General features: G+C 67.3%; 1 protein-coding gene across 1 annotated transcript; it reads left to right on the forward strand.

Annotated features, from left to right (window-relative positions):
* The first annotated feature begins 576 nt into the window (after positions 1-576).
* JAG2 (jagged canonical Notch ligand 2) lies at positions 577-23,751 on the forward strand. The gene is made up of 26 exons (XM_040641237.1): positions 577-642; positions 836-1,186; positions 8,274-8,331; positions 9,948-10,199; positions 10,284-10,344; positions 13,764-13,894; positions 13,993-14,112; positions 14,314-14,427; positions 14,639-14,752; positions 14,895-15,008; positions 15,091-15,137; positions 15,262-15,432; positions 16,307-16,457; positions 16,553-16,708; positions 16,784-16,897; positions 17,128-17,241; positions 17,321-17,434; positions 17,614-17,730; positions 18,246-18,273; positions 18,358-18,443; positions 18,829-18,942; positions 19,033-19,148; positions 19,501-19,749; positions 20,232-20,363; positions 21,940-22,096; positions 22,307-23,751. Exons 1-26 carry the CDS (start codon positions 577-579, stop codon positions 22,786-22,788), a joined length of 3,729 nt encoding a protein of 1,242 aa, XP_040497171.1. The 3' UTR covers positions 22,789-23,751.
* The last annotated feature ends 2,101 nt before the right edge of the window (positions 23,752-25,852 follow it).

The raw sequence follows: 25,852 nt of genomic DNA on the forward strand, positions 1-25,852 counted from the left end.
CCGCACGCCGGCCTTGTTGGAGGCGTGACGGAACCCCCGCCGCCCGGGGGCCCGGCGAAGCGCGCGCCGGGTCTGAGCGCGGGCAGGAGCGCCCTCCGCCGCCTTTAAAGCCGGGCGCCCCCGGCCCCCAGCCCCACCCCGCGGCGCGGCCCCGCCCCCTCATGCATATGCAGGTACGCGGGTGACGAATGGGCGAGCGAGCTGTCAGTCTCTTCCCGAACTTGTTGGCTGCGGGCGCCGGGAGCGCGGGCGCGCAGAGCCGAGGCCGGGACCCGCCGCCGCCGCCGCCACCGCCGCCGCCGCCGCCGCCGCCGCCGCCGCCGCGAGGAGGAAGCCGGGCCGGAGAGCGGCCGCCTGCGAGCCCGAGCGCCGCCGCCCCGCGCGCCCGCCGCCCAGGCCCGCGTCGGCCGGCACCCGCATCGCCGCCCCGACGCCCGCCGCCGCCGCCGCCGCCGCCGCCGCCGCCTCTGCTGCTGCCGCTGCCGCCGCTGCCGCCGGCGCTCGGAGGGCGGGCAGGCGGCGCTGGAGCCGGCGCGGGCCGGGGCAGCGGGCGCGGCGGGGGGGCCCGGGGCGGCGATGCGGGCGCAGGGCCGGGGGCGCCTGCCCCGGAGGCTGCTGCTGCTGCTGGCGCTCTGCGTGCAGGTGAGCGGGGGGCGCGGACGGGGCGCACCGGGCCGCCCCTCGGGGCCGGGCGGCACCGCTGCGGGCGCCGCAGTTAGCAGCCCTCGAGGCTGCGCGCCGCGGCGGGGGCTCCGGGAGGGCCCCCCACCCCCGCGCCCCGGCTCCCCGACCCCGGCCCGCGCCTCCACGCGCTCTCCCTCTGCCTTATTTTTAGGCGGCACGGCCCATGGGCTATTTCGAGCTGCAGCTGAGCGCGCTGCGGAACGTGAACGGGGAGCTGCTGAGCGGCGCCTGCTGTGACGGCGACGGCCGGACGACGCGCGCGGGGGGCTGCGGCCACGACGAGTGCGACACGTACGTGCGCGTGTGCCTCAAGGAATACCAGGCCAAGGTGACGCCCACGGGGCCCTGCAGCTACGGCCACGGCGCCACGCCCGTGCTGGGCGGCAACTCCTTCTACCTGCCGCCGGCGGGCGCCGCGGGGGACCGGGCGCGGGCGCGGGCCCGGGCCGGAGGCAACCAGGACCCCGGTCTCGTCGTCATCCCTTTCCAGTTCGCCTGGCCGGTACGTGCCCCCCTTCCCCGCCCCAGCCCCCTCCTCCCTCGGTGCCCGCCGCCGCTCCGGCACCTGCGGCCGGGCCCTGCGTGCAGACTGCGCGCACCCGGACGGGGCGGGGCCGGCAGGGGGCGCCGCGCGGCGGGCCGGCCTGGGGCGCGTGCTCCGTGGGGCTCGGTCCGCGCCTGGCCACGTGGGCGTGCGGGGGTCGCGCCAGGGGCGGGGCGGGGGGGTGGTGGCCGCGGCCAGTGTGCGCGTCGGCCTGCGGCGTGTGCCTGCGTCTTCTTGCGCGTGTCTGTCTTGGGGATGGGGGAGGCGAGGCGAGGCGCGGCGCCCCGGCCCGGGCAAGCCGCGGAGGCATGTGCGCCGCGCGTGCTGGGGCTGGTCTGGGGCAGGCCCTGGCGGAGCCGCCCCGGGCCCGTGGCCAGCCTTCGCCCGCCCTGCTGTTTCCTGGATGCCCGAGGGTGGAGGTGGGGGGCCACTGGGGCTAGCGCCCGGGGACCTGGGCCCCGGAGGATCCAATGTGCGAGTGTTGGCGCACCCCCTTCTGCTGTCCCAGGACACCCCCCCCTCCGCCCCGCCCCAGGGACGAGACAGTGGGCCCTGGTGTGCTCTTTTGTGGTATCATCCGTTTGTGGGCTTTTGGCTTTGTTTGTTCTTTTTTTGAGGGGGGTGCCAGGCAGGCAGGAACCATGGACTTGGGAAGGCTGGGAGGGATGTGGCCTAGTCCTGTGGGCTGCCCTGGGGAGCCGGGTGGGCCAGCCAAGGCCTCCCGATGCCTGAGGGGGTCCACTTTCTGAAGCAGAGCCTGCCCCCCTCCCCCACACTCCAGGTTTCTGCGGCAGGCCTGGGTGGGGCAGGAATGAGAGAAGACCCCGGAGAGGTACCCCAATGTGCAGGACTGGCCAGGGACAGGGAGAGGGTCTGTGAGCAGGGAGGGGCTGGAATAGGATGCCAGGGTGTGATTGATGGCCCAGCCTTCTAACCGACTTTTGGCTGGACCAGCCGGTGGGGAGCATAGGGAACGTGTCCACCTGGTATCCTGGTCTGGGGAGAGGCTGGGAGTCGAGGCCAAGCTGGCCAAGGTTGGCTCTGAGTCTTGTGCTGACACCTTTTCCTAAGCTTAGGCCAGGCAGCCTTGCCCACTACCCCATCCTTGCTCTTTTCGGAGCTCCCACCTATAAGGAGGATGGCCAGGGTCCCCTCTAGCCAGGGCGCTGCCCCTGCTTGCCTGGCTGGCCTCTGGGGTCTCCCCTGACCTCGGGGCCTTGGGTGGGAAGTGCATCCCTGCTGGAGAAGGCAGGGGCAGGCCTGGGAGGGCCCCCGGCAGTTACGATAAGCTCAGCCCCCTCGCCCCCACAGCAGCGCAGCAGGCAGGTCTGAGCAGAGCCCACAGCCTGTCATCTGCACTTGGGCCTGAGCCAGCATGGCTCCAAATCGCTACCTGAGGGTGTGTTTTCTGCTCGAGTTGGCAGCAGCAGGGGTGGGGGCAGGGAGGCCTGGGAGGAATGTGCCGGGGCCACCGCGTGCCCCTCACAGCTCTTGGCCCCATGGGCTGGCCAGGGCTGGAACGGGACAGGGCAGGCCCTCGTCTTCCTGGGAGCCCTGGAGTCTGGGCAGCAGCCCCTGGGATGGCCTACCTGTCCTGCTCCGGCTCCGAGCTGCCTCCCCAGGAGGGGCTCTATCTCAGGCTGCACCGGCCGTGGGGCGGCTGCGTGTTTGGGGGCAGCTTCTGTCTCTGCTCCCCGCCGGCAGCGCATCCTGGCTGCTGGGTGCCTGGCTGGTTTGTGATGCCAGCGCCCTGGTATTTCCGCTCCCCGCGGCCATGCCGCCTTGGTTTGCTGCAAGTCCAGCTCCGTCCCGTGAGCCAGGGCGCGTTTGAAACCGCATTTGGGCTTCATGGGGTGGGGAGGGCTGCGGCCCAGGACCAGCTTGCGCCCGGGAGTAGGGGGTGTGAGGAGGACCTGGAAAGTGGCCGGAGGTGGAAGGGTGGGCACCGGCGGGAGGGCGTGGGAAGCGGCCCCTCCTGCACCCTGTCCACGCCCCTGGAGGCAGGAGGACGGGGAGCTAGTGTGGGCTCCACACCCCTCACCCCCTCAAGTTGCCCTTGGCCGGTCCTGAACCTCACCCTGACCTGACTGCACGGGCCGTGCTGTCCATGGTGTGTGGTTCCCGGTTGGGGTCAGGCTCCGTATTTGGAGAGGAGCAGGCCCGGGATTTTGGATGCGGGGAGGTCAGGGTAAAGCCGCCAGGAGGCAGCCCGGGAGTGGGGGCCGCTGCCCCTCTCCTGAGCCACCTCACAGATGCCGCATGCCCCCAGGAATTCAGCGACCCCTTGTTGGCCCAGGTGCCTCGCTGACAGGATGGAGACCACGTGTGGTCATGCGTGAGTGTGTGCGTGTGTGCTTCCTCTGGGTGTGGTGGGTAGACAGTGGAGGGTTTGGAGGGGCCTTATGGGTGGTGAACTCCGAGGGCTGTCTGATGGAGGGGTGGTGTGGCAGCCAGGGCCCCATCCTGAGGGAGGGGCCAGCGGGAGGTGCACCCCTTCCTATTGGGCCAGGCTCTAGTACCCAGGACCCCGGGACCCCACCCATAGGTGTCCCTTGTCGTGTGCACTATGAGTTCAAGGAGAGGGCTGTGTGTATGTGGACAGACCCTGACAGTGCAGCCACCTGAGATCTTGGGGCATGGCAGGTTCTGGGGCCCGGCTTTCCCACCTGTGAAATGGGGCCATAAAGGGAGCTCATGAAGGGGGACAGGGCTGCAGGGTGCAGCCTTGGGCTTGTGGAAGCCCCCAGGCTGACTCCCTGGCCTTCCACTGGCGCCTTGCACAAGGCCAGAGTCCCTAAGGGGCCGTGGTGTGCTCAGGGGTATGTGGAGGGTGTTTGGCCAGTTAGAGAGGATCTGGTGGGTTATGAACACGGGGCCTGACTCTTTTGTGGCCAGTGGTCACGGGAGCTTGTCAGCTGAGAGTTTCCAGCCCAAGATGGGCCAGACTGGGGTCTGTGGGGCCCCTGAGCTGCCTTTGCTGGTGTGAGACACCATCCTGCCTGTGCTCCCTGCCCCTCCTAAGGAGCTTGGGGCTGGTATGGGCCTTGGCCCCCACTCTACTACCCCAACCTACCCCTGGAGCACACTGGGGCCCACTGCATGCAACCTTCCCACGCCATCCCGGGGGGGCTGGGAGTCCTGCTTGGCTGGGGCTCAGCAGGCCACACCCCACTCTGCACCTCATCCCCTGCTTGGTGTCAGGAGTCTTGTGTGAGGCTTTGGTGTGGGGATAGCAGGGCAGAGCTGGAAGGGCTGCCCCAGCCAGTGGAGGGCTCAGAAATGGACTGGACGCTTTGTCCTTAGGCTTTGGGGGGAGCAAGGCTGCAGTACGACAGGGATGCTGGAGGGTTTGTGGTAGGGGTTTCATGGGAGGGACTGTGGTTTTTATAGGGCTTCCTTCATCTGTTCTGTGGTAATCTAGATGGAGTGGGCAGGGGGGCAGGCTGGCCCAATGAGGGGGGTTCTCAGGGGAGCCAGGCTGGGTGACAAGCATCTCTAATCTCCAGGCCTGAGCTGGGAGCCCCAATCCCCAGACCCTGGGTGAGCTGGGGTCCCCCTCCCCAGACCTCAGGTGAGCTGGGGTCCCCATCCCCAGGACCCCGGGTGAGCTGGGGTCCCCGTCCCCAGGACCCCGGGTGAGGAAGGTGTGTTTAGTATGTGCAGATTGTGGGCTTTGCTACAGGGACCCTACAAGGTCCATGTGACAAGGCGCAGGGAGACCCTGGGCTGAGCGTGGGTGCGCGCAGCAAGGCCCTGGCTGCTCTCTGGTGTGGAGTGCGGGTGTCTGGGCTCCTGTGTGGGGTGGACGTGTGAAACATTCCTCCTCCTGAGCCTTGGGGGGAGGTGGCCCCCTCCCCCTCTCCCTGGGGACAATGGCGGCAGAGGCCCGGGCTTCTCCAAGGCTCAGGTTTCAGGAAATGTATCTGTGCTTAGAGCTTCTTGTGCTTAGAGCTCCTGGCGCCGGCACCACGCTCTGCTCCGCGGGGGGCTGGGTTGCTGATGCGCGATGCTGTGGGAGGAAACCAGGTTGGAGCCCGTGGACTTGGGCAGTGGGCCCCTGGGCTGTGCTGGGCCTTCTCGGCCATGGTGTGCCCCAGGCCCTGGGCGGGTGTGCACAAGTCCCAGGTCTGCTGCTGCACTGCCTGCCCAGTCTGAGGGTCAGACGAAGCGTTCGGACCTGGCCTTGGGGGTCTGGGTTGGGGAGAAGGTAGTCAGGTGGTCAGGCTGGGGGTCCACCTACGTGGTGGTGGGTCAGGGCAGTCTTTCCGGAAGAGGTGTGGCTGGGCCTTCAGGGACTCAGGCCAGCTCGCTGGGCAGGCCTCTCAGGGCCAGGCAGGCAGGTGGCTCAGTGAGGCTGGCCTGGGAGGAGGGACTGGGGCTCCTCTGAGCGCTTGCTAGGGATGCCCTGCGCCACCCCTGGAGTCGCAGGACACCGAAGAGGCCTCCGGGCCTATTGCTTCCCCTGCCCTCTGGGGATTTGGGGTTGACAAAACCCTATCCTGGCCCATGGCAGGCGGCAAGCGAGTCAGGAAGCACAGGGGTGAGCGGTTGCCATTTGCGTTGGGGAAACTGAGTCTTGGAGGCCGGCCCTGTGGGAGGAGAAGGGGCTGGGGGCCCAGTGCTGGGGGAGGTGCACCTGCCGGCTCAGGTTCTCTCTGGATGACTTCCTGCTGTCTGTGTGTGGGGAGCCCAGCTGGCGGGCGCTGGGGCCCTTGTGGGCGGGCGGGCGGGTGTGCACCCTGTGGGAGGGGTAACCGGAGCCCCAGGCGCGGACGAAGGCGGCGGTAATCCTACCTGAGTGGCTGGCGTGGGGTTTCCTGGGAGCCAGGAGGAGCTCCCTGGTCACCTGAGGTACTCGTCCTGCTGGTGGACTTGAGCCCCGGCCTGTCCTCTCATGCCCAGTCTGCACAGGGGCCGGAGTGGCTGCTAGAGCCCTGCCGCCGGCCAGTCTCGGGCCTCACTGACCCGCCAGCAGCCACCCGCTTTGCTCAGCGTGGGTGACCGGGCGCCGTCAGACCCAGCTACCTCTGCCACGGGCCTGCCACGCCGGCCCAAGTTCTTTCTCAGCCTCAGGGCTCCCTGTCTGAAGCCTGCTCTGACCCCTGTTTAGACCAGCACCTCACCCTGGGTCCCCGCTGAGTCACCCGCCCCTGGTGCTTGCTGCGAGTGAATGGAGGAAGTGGGCCCGAGGAAGGAGCTGTGCGCTCCAGCTGTCACCAGGAGGGGGAGTGGCCAGGGGAAGGCCGGCCTGAGGGTGGCGTTTTTTGGCCGGGAGGGAGCTGTGTGTTCAAAGGCCCAGGGACAGGGTGGGCAGGCTGAGTTGGAGGCAGAGCAGGGGCTGGGGGGCTGCAAGGAGGACGGGAACCGTGGGGAAGACACAGAGCCCTGGGGGTCTTCGGGGCTCCCGTGGATGGGGGTGTGGAGCCCCCACTGGCTGCAGGGAGCTGGCCTGGTAGTGGCCGTGGGGAGTGCATTTACGGGAGACTCAAGAAGTGGGACTGAGAGCCTGGTGACAGCCCGACATGGCAGGGAATGTTCTAGAAGTGTGGAGATGGCCCCTGCATTCCCGTGTGCTCCTGCATGGGAGTGAGGTCCTGTGGGTCTTCCTGGGGCATCTGGGAGGCTGTGCTCAGGGCAGGGTCAGCAGTGCAGGTAAGGCTAGCGTAGCTGAGGAGGGGCCAATGTGCCCCGGGGCTGTCTCGCGGGAGGGACACTTGCAGGCCGGGGGTGGGGACAGGGAGAGGGTCCCTAAGGGAGGCTGTGGCCCGGATACCCAGAGGTCGTGGTGTGGTTGGGTGTGGCGGGCAGTGGGCGCGCGGCGGGAGTACGGGGAGGCCGGGGCCTGTCTGCGGCTGGAGCATACCAAGGGCCGGAACCAAAGGCCTGGGTTTGGGCATCAGCAGGAGGCTGTGGGGGTGGCGGAGCGGCCCCAGGCGATGGCCCTTGGCTGTGAAGCGTGGTTTCCCGGCACAGCCATACTGCAAGGGCCGGAAGACGGGGGGCGCCGAGGGCGGGGATGAGGCTGGGCTTGCCAGGCGGCCCCCCCCTTGGGTGGGAAGCCAGCCAGCCTGTGGCTACACAGGTGGCCCAGTGCCATGGGCCCCCAACCCAGGGCAGCCAGGGCCGGATGGACAGGGGGCAAGCGTGCTCATGGCCAGTCTGAAAGGGCTGAGTGGCACACAGGGGAGCCACGGAAGGTCCCCGCCAGGCAAGCTGGGCCTGCCCCTCCCGCTGGAGCTCGTGCCCCGTGTGACAAGGGTGGGGCCGCTTGGTGGCTCTGGTTACTCTCGTGGGGAGGCTGGGTCCTGAGGTTGCTTGGTGGCATCACCCCATCGCATTGTCCTGGAGGAGGGAGTGGGGCGTGGCAACCATGGGCAGTCTCTGGGCCTCAGTTTCCCCGTCTGTGCAGCCAGGGCCCCTCCCTGCCCGTTCTGTTCTTGAGGAGGCAGGTTTGTGGGGTGCGTGCTGTCGAACTATGCACCTGCATAGCCTGGGGGCAGCCCGGGAGCGCGGGCCGGTCAGGGGCTCGCGGTGGCTGTGCCTTCCGCCCTCTGTCCCTGGGTGCCCGTGGAGGGGCAGCTGGGGTGGTGACAGAGCGTTGGTCCTCTTGGGTCTCTGCTAGCAGCAGGCCCTCCTGTTTTCCAGGCCCCAGGGAGGTGCCCAGGGGTGCTCCCACTGGCCATCCTGCAGTTCCGGGCTGCCCGGGGGACCCTGGTCTGTGGCCGCTCACTTGGGCTGTGCCGGCCCTCAGCCCCCTGCTCTGCCGGAGTCAATTCTGCCTCCCCTCCACGCCGACTCAAGCCGGTCCAGCTATGTGTGGGCCACTGGGGCCGCAGGAGCTCAAGTCCCCAGAGCCTTTGTGACCCGGGGGCACAGCCTCCCTCCTCTGGGTCATTTTGGGGTCTGAGGCTGCTCCTCAGGACAGAGGGCTGAGGCGGGGTGGATGCGAAGGAGGAGGGGGAGCCCTCATCGACCCAGGGGCAGCGTGGGGGCACGGGGGCAGGCAGGGGCCCCGGTACCTAACTGCCCGCTCCTGTGTCTGCAGCGCTCCTTCACCCTCATTGTGGAGGCCTGGGACTGGGACAATGACACCACCCCAGATGGTGAGTTTGCTGGGAGCTGGGAGCTGGGAGGCTGGGGTGGGCTGCTGCCTGCAGGCCCCCCTCAGGGCACTGGGAGGCGGACCCCCTATAGCCACAGAGATGCATGGGGCCAGATTCCTCGCCCTTTGCCTGCTGGGGACAAGGGCCCAGATCCCAGGAAGGCTGCCCCCACCCCCAAGGATCTAGTGTGCTGTTTCCCTCTTTGCCGTGGCTGCCAGGAAGCTCAGCGTGTGTGTGACCTGCAGAGCTGTGCATGTGTCCTCACCTCAGTTGTGGCTTCATCTGTGCTGCTCTCCTGATGAGCGTGTGCTCCTGGGGCCCTGTCGGGTGCATGGTGGACTGGGCGCCCGAGAGGCTCTCTGGGCCTCTGTGGCTCTTTCTCTGCCTGCCTGTCCTGGAATGTGGGGCTTGATGGTCCTTCCCCGAGGCTCCCGTGCTGGCGGGCCAGCCTGTGCGTGGGGGTCCTCGGGCCCCGTGGTGACAGGGCCGAGGGTGTCTCCGTGGACCAAGCAGGAGGAGCGGTGCAGGCAGCAGGAGTGAGCAGGTGTTTGTGGCAGCATGGGCTTGCGTGGCGGGGGCGTGACGAGGTCAGTGAGGCCAGGGTCAGGTGGCGGAGGCTGTGTGGGCCCCCGTGAGGACACTGGCTTTTTCCCGGAGGCTGGCTTGCTCGGGCTGTCACCTGCAAGCTGGGCTGGAGGGCTGGGCTGGGGGCCGCTGTGGAGGCCGCAGTGAGTCCAGGAGGCTGCGGGGTGCTGGGCCTGGGGCAGCCGGCCGGGTGAGTGGGGCTCTGGCCACTCTGGAGGTAGAGGCACAGGGCTTGCGTTGGGGGTGGGGGTTGGGACAGCCCGAGGAGCTGGCCAGACAGAGGGGCCACCGTGGGGATGGGTGCACTGTGTTTGAGGGCAGTGTCATGTGGGTGCCGAGGCAGGCTGAGCCCCGCGCCCCGCCGATGATGACGCTGGGGCCTGGAGGGGCCAGGCTGGGGACAGTGGTCAGAGGGGACTGGGTGGGCGGAGGGACGGGCTGGCCGGGCACCTTGGCCAGATAGGGTTTGGAGGGGCAGGTTCAGGGTGTGAGGCCGTGCCAGGAGAGGGCCGGAGCGGGCGTTCTCCCTAGGCTTCTGCTTAGGGCCACAGGCGGGTGAAGCGCCCGCCATTTCTGAGCCTTTTATCGTGGAAAATCCCAAACGGTACAGAAGAGTTGGGAACAGTTTCATGAGCCTGTGTGCCCGTGGGGGTCAGCCTGTCCTCTCACCCCTAGTGTCTTTCTTTGAAGCGAGGCCAGGCTGTTAGAGCCCCGGACCGACGCGTGTCTGGGGGCGAGAGAAGGCTTGTCTCGGGACAGGGCCATCGTGCTTGCGGCTGGGGGCGACCCCCTGGACAGGGAGTCGCAGCAGAGGGAAAGGGAGGGCAGCCTCGCGAGCGTGACCCCGCGGAGCTGCGGTGCCCGCGGCTCCCCCACGCAGGGAGGGGGGCGTGGTGGCCTGGCCAGTGTCCCTGCTGCCCCCGCTCTCCCGCCCGCCCTCCCCAGCCATGGCGGCCCTTCTCCGCGGGCTGCTCCCGCCGCCCCCGTGGGAAGGGCGGCCTCGGCCGGGCTGACTCTGCCGCCCCCCCAAGAGGAGCTGCTGATCGAGCGGGTGTCGCACGCGGGCATGATCAACCCCGAGGACCGCTGGAAGAGCCTGCACTTCAGCGGCCACGTGGCGCACCTGGAGCTGCGGATCCGCGTGCGCTGCGACGAGAACTACTACAGCGCCACCTGCAACAAGTTCTGCCGGCCGCGCAACGACTTCTTCGGCCACTACACCTGCGACCAGTATGGCAACAAGGCCTGCATGGACGGCTGGATGGGCAAGGAGTGCAAAGAGGGTGAGCGTCCGGGCGGCGCGTGGGGTGCCTGGCCCACCTCGCCGGGGCCGCACGCAGGCCTCACGCGGTCCCCTCTGTTCGCAGCCGTGTGCAAACAAGGATGTAACCTGCTGCACGGGGGCTGTGCCGTGCCGGGGGAGTGCAGGTGAGTGCACTGGCGGGACCTCCCCTCCCCCGCACATGGCACTGGGGTGTGGTGGCTGAGCCGGATGGCAGAGACCCGGGTGCGGAGAGTCAGCACGGGGCGATGCCTGTCCTGGGGCTGGGTGGTGCCGACGCAGGTAGCTCCTTCAGGATAGTGGCAAGGGGCCGTCCCACCTAACTTTGGGGCCAGGAGCCACCCAAAGACGGGTGCCCAGCACACAAGAGGCACGGAGGGCACTGGGGCTCACACCATGGGTGGGGACAGAGAGAGGCCGAGTGTGGGAGTGGGACCTGGGAAAGAAGAGGGGCGCTGGAGGGGCTGGGGTGGGGTGAGGCAGTTGGAAGGACCAGGGCAGCTGCTATGTGGGAAGAGCCCAGTGTGGAGGCTGCCGCAGGGCTGGGAAGTGGTGGGCGATGACCAGCAGGAGATGGGGAGGTGGGCGGGACCCACAGGCATCCTGGAGTGGATTTGAGTGAGGGCTGGGAAGAAGAGCTGGGGGGCAGGGAGGACCCCAAGTCTTCCTGCTGGGGCTGCTGAACAGCACAGCTGCCACCTCAGGCAGAGCAGGCAGGGCAGAGGAGGGGAGGTGATATTGGGGGTCATGTCTCCTTGGTCCTGGGAGACACTGCCAAAGCAGAGGGGTCAGTGTGACCCGAGACACGGGACGGGTGGGGAGCCGGAGGCATGCAGGCGGGGTTTAGAGCCCCAGGCGGGGGGCAGATGGAAAGGAGAGGTCATGGAGCCAACACACAGGATGAGCTGAGGGGTCCAGGGCACCGGGAGATGACATGGGATGGACTGGGGGTCGTAGAGTCACCAGGAGAGTGAGAGGTCTGGCAGTCTCCTGCAGGCAGGGGAAACCATTGGAGACCTTGAGCGGGGGTGGGGGGGGCTCGGCAGGGGGGTGGGGGTGGGAGCTGTGGGTGAGCTTGTTGCCGGTGGGGGGAGCAGGGGAGCGAGGCAGCTGCAGGCACCCGGCTTGGAGCAGGTGAGGGGCTTCGAGCATGGCAGGGATACAGTGTGGAAGCAAGGGTGGGCTCCAGGGATGCACCAGGATGGCCTGGGGCTGGGGACCAGGTGGGTGCTCTCAGGTAGTCCATAGGAGGGGCTGCAGCCTGTCGGCCAAGCAGGGAGGGGCGAGGGAGGCCCTGCTCCAGCCACGGGCTCATTGATCCCAGGACCTCACTCTGGGGGTGGGTTTGCTGTCGTGGGGATCTTGCAGCAAGGACACTGAGCCCAGAGAAGTGAAGCAGCTTGCCCAGGGACAGCCAGTTGGTTTGGGAGCTCGCTGGCTCGGGAGACAGGAAGGGAGGGGTGGCGACCCCTCTGCATGTCCTGTGGTGGCTTTGGCCTGGGAGGTGGCACGAAGAGCAGCCTGGCCAGCCCCAGGGCAGCCCTCAGCAAGGCCAGAGGTTGGCGGTGGGGGAGGGGGTCCCTGACCCAGCCACCATACTGCCGTACCTCAGACAAGCTGAGTGGGCCTCTTGATCGTGCAGGGATGAGGGGGCATCTAGCGGGAGCCTGGCCCGGGGTGGCTTCATGTCTTGGGGGGCAGCACCCCCAGGCGTCTTATCCTGGGTGGCAGAGGTGGGTACCAGGCTGGCTGGGTGCCTGGAGCAGCACCCTCCCTTGTGGCCCTGCCCTCTGATTTGTGTGATGGGCGTGAGCCTGGGGACTCTGGGCAGACCGGTCCACGGGCAGTGAGCGTGGCCGCTCTCAGGCCGGCGTACTCTGGCCTGCCCCCTAGTGCCACGCACCACACTGATGCTGGGCCTGCAGCCGATGGCCAGTGACTGAGTGGCCGGGGTGGGAGGAAGGTGGGAGAGGTGGATCTCCCCCTCCCCCTTCCCCTGCTGGTGTGGGCTGTGGGGCCCATAGGTGCATCCCCACCCTCCGCGGCGGGCGAGGCCCAGCTGCCGCTGGTGGCTCAGGGCTCAGGTTTCAGTACAGGACACCCCCCCACCGGATGCTGCGGAGATGGCTGTGCCTTCCTGCCGCCTCCTCCCTGGGCTTCTGGAGCCACAGGCCAGGGAAGCTGGGGAGGCGGGGCCTGGTGAGGGCTGCCCCACCCAGGGCTGAGAGCACATCCTTGGGACCTGTGGGGGTCTAGGCACTGTGCTTGGCCTTGTGGCTTCCTGGTGGGTGACCCAAGGCGTGTCTCGGTCTGCCGCCAGCCTTGGTCTCCTCACATCACCTGGAAGGAGGGTTCCTGGTGGGGATGTGCGGCCCTTGCATGCGTGAGCCCTCCTGGCACATCTGGGGCTGGATGATGGGGCCCAGTTTTCCAGCCTGGGCTTCCCTGTGGCCTGCCCGTGGAGCTTGTCAACAGCCCTTGGCCATAGGGCTTGGGACAGCCCAGGAAGGGCCATGGCTCCTTCCTTAGAAAAATGAACTCACGTGCCAGGTGCCGGCATGGAAGGGACATTGCCTAGATGGCGGTCCTAGATGACAGTCCCATTCCTCATCACCTTCCAGTTCTAGGAAGGGGGCCCCCGGGGGGACTGTCCAGGGCCTGGAGGGCAGCCTGCTGGTCCCCAGGGTGTCCGCTGCAGGACGATGGGCTGTTTGGCCGGACAGCAGTGTCCCCGAATCAGGCTGAGCTCTGGGCCCTGGCAGGCTGGCCCCACCTGGAGTGGGACTTCCATTAGTGGCCCGGGTGCCCTTTTTCCCCAGCCAACTGCCTCTCCTCCTGAAGGACTTCCCAGAGAGTCCGGGCTCACAGCTGCAGGCAGGGCCAGACCTTGGGGTCGTGGCCTTGGAGCCAAGAGGCCTCTCCAGGCCATTTGCCAGGGAGAGGGTGATTCTTCCTGGGTCAGGAACAGCCCTGCGTTGGGCCTCTTGCATGGCCGGCTTGGTGAGCCTGTGGGCCTCTGTGTCCCCATCTGTGAGGTGGGCCCCTGATAGGGCTCCATGGGGAGAGAGAAGTTACTGTCCTTGAGCTCCAGGTGAGGTCACACACAGCACCCGAGGTCTCAGAGCCGGGGCTGAGCCTGGAGCCCTCTCCTGATGTCCTGCTGGCCTGCCCGGCCCCGGGTGCTGCCCAGCCCTGGCGGCACCTGGCGAGCTGGAGCTGGCCCGTTCATTCCCAGGGTCCCGGCAGGGCCTTCCTTTCTCAGCGCTTGCTCTTGGGGCCCTGCTCAGGGGTGAGTCCCAAAATAGCTCAGGGAGGAGTGGCTGGGCAGCTGCGGCCGGCCATCCGAGGCCAGCGGCCGGGAAGTGCCCGTGCGGGTGCGGGCTGGCTGGCGGGGCCATCACCCCCGCCTGGCCCGGGGCCTGCTCCGCTTCAAAGGCTGAGGCCGCCAGCCCTAGGGGTGGCCCACGTGACTCTGCGCCTGCGTCCTGAGCCACCCTCACGGCAGCCACAGCTCCTGGAGTCCACCCTCCCCCCACCAGGCCTCACGCTCCCGGGCCCCCTGCAGGTGCAGCTACGGCTGGCAGGGGCGGTTCTGTGATGAGTGTGTCCCGTACCCTGGCTGTGTGCACGGCAGCTGCGTGGACCCCTGGCAGTGCAACTGTGAGACCAACTGGGGTGGTCTGCTCTGCAACAAAGGTAGCTGGTGGCGGGCGGGCCTGAAGGACGATGCCCTCTGGGGAAGGTGGGGAGCGAGGGGTGGGCCTGGCATCTGAGGACCCTGCCCTTGTCCCCAGACCTGAACTACTGTGGCAGCCACCACCCTTGCACCAACGGGGGCACGTGCATCAACGCCGAGCCCGACCAGTACCGCTGCGCCTGCCCTGAGGGCTACTCGGGCAAGAACTGTGAGCGGGGTATGTCGGCAGCCAGCTACTGGCTTTGGGCTGGTGCCCAGGGAGCCTGGCAGGGCCCCGTGTCTCTGGCCTCTTGGTGCAGTGGGCACTGCCTGGCCCCCACCCTCGGGCCTCGGGGGGTGGGGGGAGCCCTCGTGGAAAGGTGGGGAGCTGGGGCTGCCACACCCCCAACCCCACCCCTGTCTCTGGTTCCCAATGCAGCTGAGCACGCCTGTGCCTCCAACCCATGTGCCAATGGGGGCTCTTGTCACGAGGTGCCCTCCGGGTTTGAATGCCACTGCCCATCAGGCTGGAGCGGGCCCACCTGTGCTCTTGGTGAGTACTCAGTCACATGAGTGGGGGGCTCCAGCCTGGTATCTGAGGGGGGTCTGGGAGTGGGGATCAGGCAGAGTGGTTGACTCCACAAACGTAGCTGTGGGCCTTGTAGTCAGGGGAGGAGTGACAGGCACATGGCCCTGCCGCCCCCCACGGATCCGCCTCCCCACATGGCCCATGCTCCCACGCCTCTCCCTCGGTCCCTCCCCAGACATCGATGAGTGCGCCTCCAACCCGTGCGCGGCAGGAGGCACCTGCGTGGACCAGGTGGATGGCTTTGAGTGCATCTGCCCCGAGCAGTGGGTGGGGGCCACCTGCCAGCTGGGTAAGGGTCTCATGGGGCATGTGTGTGCATGGACCGTGCTCTGTGCATGCGGCGGCTGCTGCTGGTGTTGCTGGGGCTGCGGGCGCTAGGCATGGGGGCAGGCGGGGCCGAGCCCCATCGCTTCCCCTTGTCTCCTTCACAGACGCCAATGAATGTGAAGGGAAGCCGTGCCTTAACGCTTTTTCTTGCAAAAACCTGATTGGTGGCTATTACTGTGATTGCATTCCGGGCTGGAAGGGCGTCAACTGCCACATCAGTCAGTATGGGCGGGTGGGCGGCAGGTGGGCGGGGCTGGGGAGCTCAAGGACCCCGTCCGTGACCCTGCCCCTTGTCCCCAGACGTCAACGACTGTCGTGGGCAGTGTCAGCATGGTGGCACCTGCAAGGTGAGTCGCAGCCTCCCCGCCCCTGTACACAACACACATGGGAGGGCCGTGGGGGCTGGAGCTGCCCTGGGGGAAGGTGGCCTCTGGGGCTCACACCCCCCTGCCTTTCCTCACCCTGCACCAGGACCTGACGACCGGCTACCAGTGTGTGTGCCCTCGGGGCTTCGGTGGCCGGCACTGTGAGCTGCAGCTGAACTCGTGTGCCAGCTACCCCTGCCACGGTGGCCTCTGCGAGGACCTGGCGGACGGCTTCCGCTGCCACTGCCCCAAGGGCACCTCCGGGCCACTGTGCGAGGTGAGGCCGGGGCTCTGCCCCAGTGAGCGGGACAGGCTGCAGTCGGCACTGGCCATGCAGAGTACCCTGGGCCCGATTCTGGATGGAGACCGGGCCTGAGAGCCCTGGGTGGGCGGGAGCAGGGGGAGGGTCACAGGGTCACTTCTTGTCATGACAAGTGCCTCCTGATGGCGTGGGCCAGGAGCCCGGGCAGATCCGCTGGCTGCCCAGGTGCCCTGTCTGTCGACCTCCCACTGTGGCTGGAATGGTCCTAGTACGGTAGAGCATGTGAACAGCGTGAAAGAGGGCCCTGGGGTGGGACGGGGTGCCCAAGGGTGTGTGGGGCCGCACTGTCACACGTGTGTCCCAGTAGGGGTAGGTGATGGTCCTTGGCACCTCGCGACTCCACCTTCCTCTGACCTGCCCGGGCCTTTGGGCTCCAGGGGCCCCACGGGCAGCACTCCTGACTGGTGGCTTCCAGGGGCCCTTGGGAGAAGTTCCTCCCGGAGCTGTGGAACTGGGCAGGGACGCTTTTGGGAAAGCCCCACAGGCTGGGCTCAGGGTGGCTGTGGTGGCTGGGGAGGGGGTCAGGAGCTGGCCTTCCTGCCAGCAGGAGGGGCGAAAGCCGGATGCTGCCTGGTGAGGCAGAGGAAGTGGGCCGCCTCGGAGCAGAGGGTGGCGGGAGGGGCCCGGTGGCCTGCAGGTGTTTCCGTCCAGCTGATGGGCCTGGACAGTCTCGGATGGGCGGTCCTGCAGGCTCTGGCAGCAGAGGCCTGGGTGTGCGGGCTGAGCGGGGCCTGGGCCTCCGGGAGTCCTCGGAGGGACACCAGGCGTGGCTGTCTTCCGGTCCCTCTGGCCGGGGTCTGGGCCCTCACAGATGCTCCCCGCCCCACAGGTAGACATAGACTTCTGCGAGCCCAGCCCCTGCCAGAATGGTGCCCGCTGCTACAACCTGGAGGGCGATTATTACTGCGCATGCCCCGACGACGTGGGTGGCAAGAACTGCTCTGTGCCCAGGGAGCTGTGCCCGGGCGGGGCCTGCAGAGGTGGGCGGGGCCGGCACCAGTGGGGGGCGGGGCCTGTGGGGCGGGGGCGGGGCCGGCAGCCGTCGGGCGTGCTTACCCCGCCCCGTGTGCCGCAGTGATCGACGGCTGCGGGTTTGAGGCCGGGCCCAGAGCGGCCGGCGGCGTGGCACCTTCGGGCGTGTGCGGCCCGCACGGACACTGCGTCAGTCTGCCCGGGGGCAACTTCTCCTGCGTGTGCGACAGCGGTTTCACAGGAGCCTACTGCCATGAGAGTGAGTGGCCAGGGGCCGCGCGGGGGGCGGGAGCGGGCAGGCCGCCAGGACCCCGCTCACCGCCGCCTCCTGCAGACATCGACGACTGTCTGGGGCAGCCATGCCGCAACGGGGGCACGTGCATCGACGAGGTGGACGCCTTCCGCTGCTTCTGCCCCAGCGGCTGGGAGGGCGAGCTCTGCGACACCAGTGAGTGGGCCTGCGCTGCCCCTTTGGTCCCCGCGCCCAGTGGGTCCCCAACTTTGGGTGGTTGGTACCCAGAAGGGAGCTGGGCTGGGGCGGTGCCCTGCAGGTGTCTCTGCCCGCCGCCCCATCCTGCCCTGCCCCTCTATCTCTCTCCTGCCGCCACCCCCCACCTCCACCCCCCAAGCCCTCCCTGAGCGCCGGCGACCCCCGCTGACCGGCGTCCTCGCCCCCAGATCCCAACGACTGCCTCCCCGATCCCTGCCACAGCCGCGGCCGCTGCTACGACCTGGTCAATGACTTCTACTGCGCGTGTGACGACGGCTGGAAGGGCAAGACCTGCCACTCGCGTGAGTGCCCCTGGGCCCCTGGCGCGCCTGGGCCGCCCGCCGCCGCGGGCATGCGCACTGAGCGGCCGTGTGCCCACAGGCGAGTTCCAGTGTGACGCCTACACCTGCAGCAACGGCGGCACGTGCTACGACAGTGGGGACACGTTCCGCTGCGCCTGCCCCCCGGGCTGGAAGGGCAGCACCTGTAACATCGGTGGGTGAGCGGGCGCACAGGGCGGGGGCGGGGGTGGCAGGTGCCGCGCTCCCCCGGACCGCCCGACTGGCCGCCTGCCCCTGGCCCCGTCTGCCCTGGCGCCTCAGGGTCTCGAGCTGAGGCCCCACGCCTGCCGCGGGCAGACAACAAGGCCATCTTCTCCCCTTCCCCCTTCACAGCCAGGAATAGCAGCTGCCTGCCCAACCCCTGCGTGAACGGGGGCACGTGCGTGGGCAGCGGGGACTCGTTCTCCTGCATCTGTCGGGACGGCTGGGAGGGCCGCACCTGCACGCACAGTGAGCTTGTGGGTGGGGGGCTGCAGAGGGAGGCCGTGGGGAGTGGGGGGAGGCCTGTGGGGTGGGAGCCCGGGCCTCCTTACCTGGCTCCCTAGACCTATTCCTTGCACCTGTCCACCAAAGCCCAGCTGTACCCCGGAACCTGCGGTGTCACTTTTGACTCCTCCACCCCCAGCCCTGTAGCCTCACCCCTGCTCCTGGTGAGTCCTGGCCTATATCAGTGTGCCAGGCACTCCCTGTGCAGCGGCGCTCCTGCACACCCCTCACCATCCCCCCAATGGACCGAGATCTCCAGGATAGGCCCCCGCCCCCGGGACACGTCCTCTGGAGCTAGCTGCCCCTGGCCCCACCACCCTCAGCGTCCCCACCTGGTGTCCATGGGCAGGCGTGGACGGTGCCCCCAGGCCTGGCCCACCCGGTGCCCGTGGGCTGGCGTGGACGGTGCCCCCAGGCCTGGCACAGGGGGTGCTGGGCAGGTGGATGCAGTGCTGATCTTCCTCTCTCTGCTCACGCAGATACGAACGACTGCAACCCCCTGCCTTGGTGAGTGGCGCCCCGGAGGCCGGCTGACCCCGGGGAGCTCGGCCTGCGGGGGGGCCTCCCTGAGACCTGCTCTCTGCCCTGCAGCTACAATGGCGGCGTCTGCGTCGATGGCATCAACTGGTTTCGCTGCGAGTGTGCTCCTGGCTTCGCGGGTCCCGACTGCCGCATCAGTGAGGGGCCCGGGGGGCCTGGGCGGGGAGGGGGGTGCCGCGGGGCCCAGCCGTGGGGGCTCCTCCCAGCCCGCCTGCACGTCCGGGCCTCGCCAGCAGTTTGCTCAGCTGGGGGCTGCCCTGTGAGGGCAGGGGTCCCCGGAGGCTCGTGCCCATCGTGTGGTGTGTGCAGGAGGACGGGGCAGGTGCTCATCAATGCCCTGGACCGCTGACAGAGCCGGTGCCGTCCGGCCCAGAGGCCCCAAGGGGCACACCGAGGCCCGGGCTGGCGGGGGCTCCACCAGTTTGCACGGGTCTCCTCTCCTGTCTGAGCGTCCTCCCGGGCCCTGTGTGTGTGGGCACTGGCCCCCTCGCTGCCTCCTGAGCTGGGCCGCTTTCTCTGCAGACATTGACGAGTGCCAGTCCTCGCCTTGTGCCTACGGGGCCACCTGTGTGGACGAGATCAACGGCTATCACTGCAGCTGCCCGCCAGGCCGGGCCGGCCCGCGGTGCCAGGATGGTAGGTGGGGGGCACCGTGCCGGCGGGGCCATGGGGAGGACCTGGCCTCCAGGGCCAGCCTGCAGATGACCCCCCTTTTTCTCCCCACAGTGATTGGTTTCGGGAGGCCCTGCTGGTCGCAGGGCATGCCCTTCGCGCATGGGAGCTCCTGGGTGGAGGATTGTAATAGCTGCCGCTGTGTGGACGGTCGCCGGGACTGCAGCAAGGTAGGAGGGCCACCCGGAGCCTCCCCGACTAGCCTGCTGTCCCCTGGCCTGTGGGACCAGAGGGCCACAAGCAGGCCCTCGCTTTCATTGTGTAGTTGGGGAAACCGGCCCTGCTGAGGCTCCCAGAGCTGCCAGCAGGGGCCCTCCTTGGCCTCGTCCTTCTTCGGGCCACCCCTGCTCTGGTGGGGGTCCACTCTGGCTCTGAGTTTGTCCTGGGAGACCGTGGTGGGGCAGGGCACCCTGGGCCTTGCTGACCCCACCCGCGCCTTTCTCTCCTGCGTGGTGCCCGTGTGTGTCTGTGGGTCTTCTTCTGCGTGTCTCTGCGTCTGTCCCGTGTGCGTGCCTGACCCAGGTGTGGTGTGGGCACAAGCCTTGCTTGCTGGCCGGCCGACCCGACACCCTGAGTGCCCAGTGCCCGCCAGGGCAGCGGTGCCAAGAGAAGGCCCCAGGCCAGTGCCTGCAGCCGCCCTGTGCGGCCTGGGGGGAGTGTGGCACTGAGGAGCCCCTGCTCCCCGGCACCCTGTGCTTGCCGCGCTCTAGCCACCTGGACAACAACTGTGCCCGCCTGACCTTGCGCTTCAACCGCGACCAAGTGCCCCAGGTGAGTGGTCCCAGAAGCTGGGCTTACGGAGCGTCTGCAGAACGCTGACGCCACCATCCTTTCTCAGACTGGCCACTCAGATGGCCCAGGGGACTGCTCAGGGGCCCTGGCCTCGCAGGGTCGGCAGGAGGGAGGGTTGAGCCCTCCGAGTCCAGAAAGGAGGGCTGGGGACTAGCTGAGGCCCCCTCCCCCCGCTTGGGCCTGCAGGTGGAGCTGCCCCTGGCAGGAGAGTGAGCACAGGGCAGTGGGGACGCCTGCAGGCCCCACCCAACCTGACTTCTGCGGGCGGTCTGTTTCTTGGGTGGGGGGTGCTGGGTTGCACTAGGAAGTCAGCTCCCTCTTGGGCCCCCTGCGTCCCTGCCCTGTGTCTCGTGGGCCGTGAGATGTGACCTGCCACATGCCCATGGGACCAGGGGAAGGATGGGCAACCTCAGGTCCGTGGCTCCCGGGGTCCTGCACATGTGCTCCTTATCCCCGCCCAGGGCACCACTGTGGGCGCCATCTGCTCTGGGATCCGCGCCCTGCCGGCCACAAGGGCGGTGGCCCGGGACCGCCTGCTTGTGCTGCTCTGTGACCGGCCGTCCTCAGGGGCCAGTGCAGTAGAGGTGGCTGTGGTGAGCACTGGGCAAACGGGTGGTCGCTCTTACCTGCTTCCCCTTTTCGGGAGTCCCATTCTGTCTACGTTCTTGGGAGGTGCTGGGGACAGAGGCCCGGGCCAGGCTTGTCCCCAGGTGCCTGGGGGCGCAGGGTGACCCACGGACCCAGGACTTTGTTCCGCTGTGGTTGTACATTGGGGGACGTGCCCTCACCGGGGGCTGGTGGGGCTGGGCTGGGCACTCGTACAGCTCAGTGGGGCCGGCACGTGCAGCCAGGCTGGCAGGGGGAGGAAGGCAGAGGTCGGAGGGCCCGAGGGGCATCGGACTGTCTGGGACTGGGCAGGGAGGACGAGGAGGCAGCTCTGGGCCAGTGGAGATGGTGATGGGCCGTCAGTGGGGTCAGCTTCTCGACGGATGGGGAGCAAGGGTGCAGGGTTGGGTCATCTGTCCCATCTGCTGAAACGAAGGAAGGGTCTGGGGCAGCTGGTGGAGAAAGAGAACACTTATCTGCGGGTGAGGGGCGGTGCCCCACGTCCGTGGAGGGAGATTATGGGTGGAGGTGCCAGGAGGGGGAGGTCCTAGGAGGCCGGGCTCAGCTGCAGAACAGGTCACCGGAGCTGCCGGCCAGGGGCTGCTATCGGGCACGGGGATTTTGGAAGCAGTGTTGATGGAGTGGTGGCTGGGACACTGGGCTTGGCTCTCATCCCTTCTCAGGTCTGGGGTCTGAGGCACGGAGGCCAGGGCTCTGGGCAGGGGTCTTGAGCTGTGGGAGCCCCTGGGCAGCAGTTGAGGCCCGGAGGAAGCACAGAGAGGGAAGGCCAGTGTCCAGGGTCCAGGGTGGACAGTGGGAGTATAGCAGCGGGGTTCCTTCTGAACAGGGACAAGGAAGGCAGCGGGCCCAGGGTTGGTACTGTGCGGGGGGGAGCCTTCATCTGGAACCCTGACTCCGAGCTGTGGGGCTGAGGCGGAGAGGCAGGCTGGGTGCTTGGGCCAGGCGGGAGTCTAGGTCTCACCAGGCCCCCTGCTCTGCCTGTGTTGGATCCCTCCATGTCTATGCCGGAAGGGTGCCCTGGGACGTGCGGTCCAGGCCTGGGCACTGGCCCGGGCCCGTGGCTGAGCGGGTGTGCTCAGGGCCTTGTTCTGGGCCCTGGCTAGGTATCAGGTGTGAACTGGTAACTCTGAGCGTTGCGAGGCTGGGCCCTGGGGAAGTACAGGGAGAGAGAAGGGGGGAAAGGCAGGGTGGTTTCTCAGGGCGCCGGCTGCTTGCTCCCGTTGGGATGTCGGGGGCTGCTGAGCCAGAGGCAGGCACTGGGGGCAGTCGTGTATACAGAGCCCTGGGGCCTGTGGGCGTGGCCAGCTGGGGCCAGGCGTCTATATGGGAGGGACAGCCACGCTCATCCCAGATGTAAGGGGGTCAGGAGAAAGGGCGGGCCGGGCCTGAACCATGGGGTTGGGGGCCCTGAGCCCGCAGCCACCTGCATCCCTCTCTGCAGCTGGCCGGGAGCCTCGGTGTTCCCTGGTCTGGGCATGGGGCAGGCAGGCCGTGCTGGCTCCTGCGGTGAGTGGGGGCCTCTCATGCTGTCTTCTGCTGTAGTCCTTCAGCCCCGCGAGGGACTTGCCCGACAGCAGCCTGATCCAGAGCACGGCCCACGCCATCGTGGCCGCCATCACCCAGCGGGGCAACAGCTCGCTGCTCTTGGCTGTCACCGAGGTCAAAGTGGAGACGGTCGTCGTGGGTGGCTCTTCCGTGGGTGAGCAGGGGGCCTGGGGGCCTAGTGGGAGCCCTTCAGGCACCCGTGGTTCAGGGGGCGGGGCCAGGCTGAGCAGGGGTGGGGGAGCTGTCTGTTCCTCGGCCCTGCCCCCTGCTGGCCGCCCCCTGCACCTGCTGCCCCAGCCGCTTGCCCGGGTCCCTCCCCTCAGGCAGCCGCTGCGCGCTGCCAGCCCTCTCATGCCCCCGCCAGGTCTGCTCGTGCCCGTGCTGTGCGGCGTCTTCAGCGTGCTGTGTCTGGCGTGTGTGGTCATCTGTGTATGGTGGACCCGCAAACGCAGGAAAGAGCGGGAGAGGAGCCGGCTGCCGCGGGAGGAGAGTGCCAACAACCAGTGGGCCCCTCTGAACCCCATCCGCAACCCCATCGAGCGGCTGGGTGCTGGCGGCCTGTGTGGGGGCCACAAAGACGTGCTTTACCCGTGCAAGAACTTCACGCCGCCACCGCGCAGGGTGGGCGAGGTGCTGCCCGGGCCTGCGGGCCGCGGGGGGGAGGAGGAGGAGGAGCCCGGCCCCGGTGAGGGAGACTGCCTGGAGGCCGAGAAGTTCCTCTCGCACAAATTCACCAAAGACCCCAGCTGTTCGCCCGGGAGGCCGGCCTGCTGGGCCTCGGGCCCCAAAGTGGACAACCGTGCCGTCAGGAGCGTCAAGGACTTACGCCACGCTGGCAAGGAGTAGGGCAGGGGCTGGCAGCTGGGCCGGGACCCAGGACCCTTCACCGGGCACCACACCACCCGCCAGACCGTAGGAGGCTGAGGCCGTGTGCATAGTTTCTTTATTTTGTGTAAAAAAACACCAAAAACCAAAAACAAATGTTTATTTTCTACGTTTCTTTAACGTTGTATAAATTATTCGAGGACTGTCAGGCGGAACACAATGGAGTATTCTCGGATAGTTGCTATTTTTGTAACGTTTCTGTGTGTCGCACTCGCTGTGTGGCAGGAGAGAGCAGAGGGTGTCTGTGTCCTCACCAGATCGTTTGTCGTCACCAGAAGTGGTGCACTGTTTACAGAATCTTCCTTATTATTCCTCATTTGGCATTCTCAGTGGCTCCAGGCCAAAGAGCCCATGGGACCCATGACTGTCAGTGTGGCCCGTGGCATTTGGTGGGACCTGTGGCTGTCAGTGTGGCCCATGGCTGTCGGTGGGACCACCTGTGGCTTTTGGCATGGCCCATGGTCGTCGGTGTGGCCTGAAGCTGTCAGTGGGACCTGTGGTGTGTGGCATGGCCCGTGGCTGTCAGTGGCACCTGTGGTGGTCAGTGGGGCTTGAGGTCCTCGCAGGAGCCCGCAGTGTTCGGCACTGCCTGAGGCCCGCGGGCAGACCCTGGCCTTCCGCCCGCCGTCCTCGCCGGCTCCTGCCTGGAGCACTGGCCGTAGAGATCTTTCAACTGTGTTTCCGGAAGTGCCCTTCCCGACTGCTCTGTTCTCCCCGGGACGAGGGCAGTATCGAAGCTCGTGACAAGTGCCTTCACACAGACCCTCCCCTCGCAACTGTCAGCGTTTGCCGTGGGCTCCAGGCCGCTGCCCACCTGCCGGCCCCGGCCCCCTTCTCGTGAAAGTGCGTTTTTGTAAATATGTACATATTAAATGAATCACTCTGTATATTTGATTTAATAACTTAAACGTTTTGGCCTTCCTTGCTCTTTTTGGTGCTGTTCCTTGTTATCTGGAGGCGGGTGGGATGGAGGCTCCATGGTGGAGAGCCGGGCGCAGGGAGGCTGGGGTGCAGGCCGCGTGTTGGGCCACATGGCCATGGTGGCCACAGGTGGGGAGATGGCCAGCGGGCCCTGGGGGCCCCCTGGGGGCCTGAGGCCGTGAGCGTGTAACTATCCTGTGTGATTGACACGGGCTCGGCGGGAACTTTCCTGGAAGTAGGGGGAAGGAGGTGCTTTGCTTACTGTCATAAAAACTGCTAAAAAAAAAAAAAAAAAAAAAAAAAAGAAAGCTTTTCAAACAGCTTAAAGTTGCTTATTAATTAAAAGCTATCAAGGTTTCAAGAAATTACCAAGTCAAGCCTTGAGAGAAGGAAAACACAAGGCTGGAAGCCACTGTTGGGCCTGGCTGGTGTGACGAATCGGGGGCGGCTGCGGCAGGCTGACTGAGACGTCCACCTTGGGCCGTGCACACGCCGTTCGCTCTCCCTCGAGGGGGCAGGTGGTCACTAAGTCACGGAGCAAGGCCAAGACCAATGTTTATAAGAAACAGAAGGACACGATTGCAGACAGCCTGGGCGTGGGCTGGGAGCAGCACACGTTTGCTGTGCAGAGATGTGGCTCAGGACGCCTGTCCTGCAGCCGTCCCGGCACGGGCTCTCCAGAGGCCGCGTGAGGAGCCGTCTCCTGAAGGCGCTCCTGCGTCGTCCGGTCAGTTCCTCCGCTGCCGTGAGGCCGGGTCTGCAGGCAACCCTGCCGTCCAGATGGGGGCGGGGCAGCAGCAAGCCCTCATCCTGCTTATCTCCAGGGGCTCATTCCATGTCTGCCTCTGAGAAGGCTCGGTTTGGGCCAGACCCGTTCAGACACGTCACTCAGGCCCCTTGGTGCCTGGCAGAAATAAGGGCTTTTGTCCTAGATCTCTAAATGTGTCGGAAGCCACTTTTCAAGGTCAGGGACCAGCGCACACAGTGCAAACCCACGCACATGGGGAGCAGAGCCGTCAGAGTTGGCCTGCCGCACATCAGGGGCGGTCCAGGGCTTGGACCCAGGGCCAAGCCGTACGGGCTAACCGTGCTCACACGGGGCCAGCGGGGAATGCTGGCGGCTCAAGGCTGCATCTGGGAGGGGTCGGGGAAGAAACGAAGCGCAGCCAGGGCCTGTGGGTAGCGGCCGGACCAGCCGGTGGGGCAGCGGCATGAAGTCCTGCGGGCGGCAGCCTGGGCAGAACGTCGAAGGGAAGGAGGCAGCAGCGCCGTATGTGCTGGCCGGGCCATGAGCGGGCCGGGTCCCTCCACGACCGTGTGGCCTCAGCGAGAACCGGAGGGCTCGGCTGGGGAAGCTCTCCACTGCCTCTGGGGGTGTGTGTCACTAAAGAGAGGTCTGGGCCTTCCCAGACCTGGTGGACAGGGGGCTTTGGGGGCACAAGGCTCAACGGCATGGGCACTGAGGGCCAGGACCCCCCTGGGTTGACAGCCCGTCCAGGGCCTTTGGACATGGTTCCAGCCAGGGGCCGGGGAGGCCACATGGGCCCAGCAGAGTCTTTGTGCCCCCCTTGTTTGCGTCTAAGATCCAGACCCTGTGCAGTCCAGAGAAAATGGTGATGGGATTAGGGCAGGATTTGGAGGGGAATGGGCTTCAGGTGTGCACTGGGGCTGGGGTAGGTCTGAGGCCCCAGTGGGTGCCTGGCCAGGCTGTGCTGGGAGAGGTGTGGAGGCTGCGGCTGCCTCAGGCAGCAGGCACTCTCTCCGAGAGCAGGGGACACAGAGAGACCCGCTGCGCCCACTGGGTTAGAGTGGCCTGTCCACAGTGATCATTGATGTACGTCCACGGCGTGGGCAGAGCTGGCATCCGTGCACACGGCCCTGGAGATGCTTGCTTCCCCTGGGCTGGAGTCCGGTGGTCCTCTTCCTCGTCCTCCCACCCCACGTGATGCGAGCAGGGAGCAGTGCCGGGACAGATGGGCACGTCCCACCCCAGCGGGCTGACCCAGTGCCCTGGCAGATGGCCTGCTGTGGGTGCTGAGCAGCTTGGAGACCAGGACTAGAGGCTCCTGCACCCGCCGCCCTGGTGCTGCCTGCCGCGTCCTTG

The sequence above is a fragment of the Ursus maritimus genome, unplaced genomic scaffold, assembly GCF_017311325.1.
Source record: "Ursus maritimus isolate PB19 unplaced genomic scaffold, ASM1731132v1 scaffold_25, whole genome shotgun sequence".
Lineage (NCBI taxonomy): Eukaryota > Metazoa > Chordata > Mammalia > Carnivora > Ursidae > Ursus > Ursus maritimus.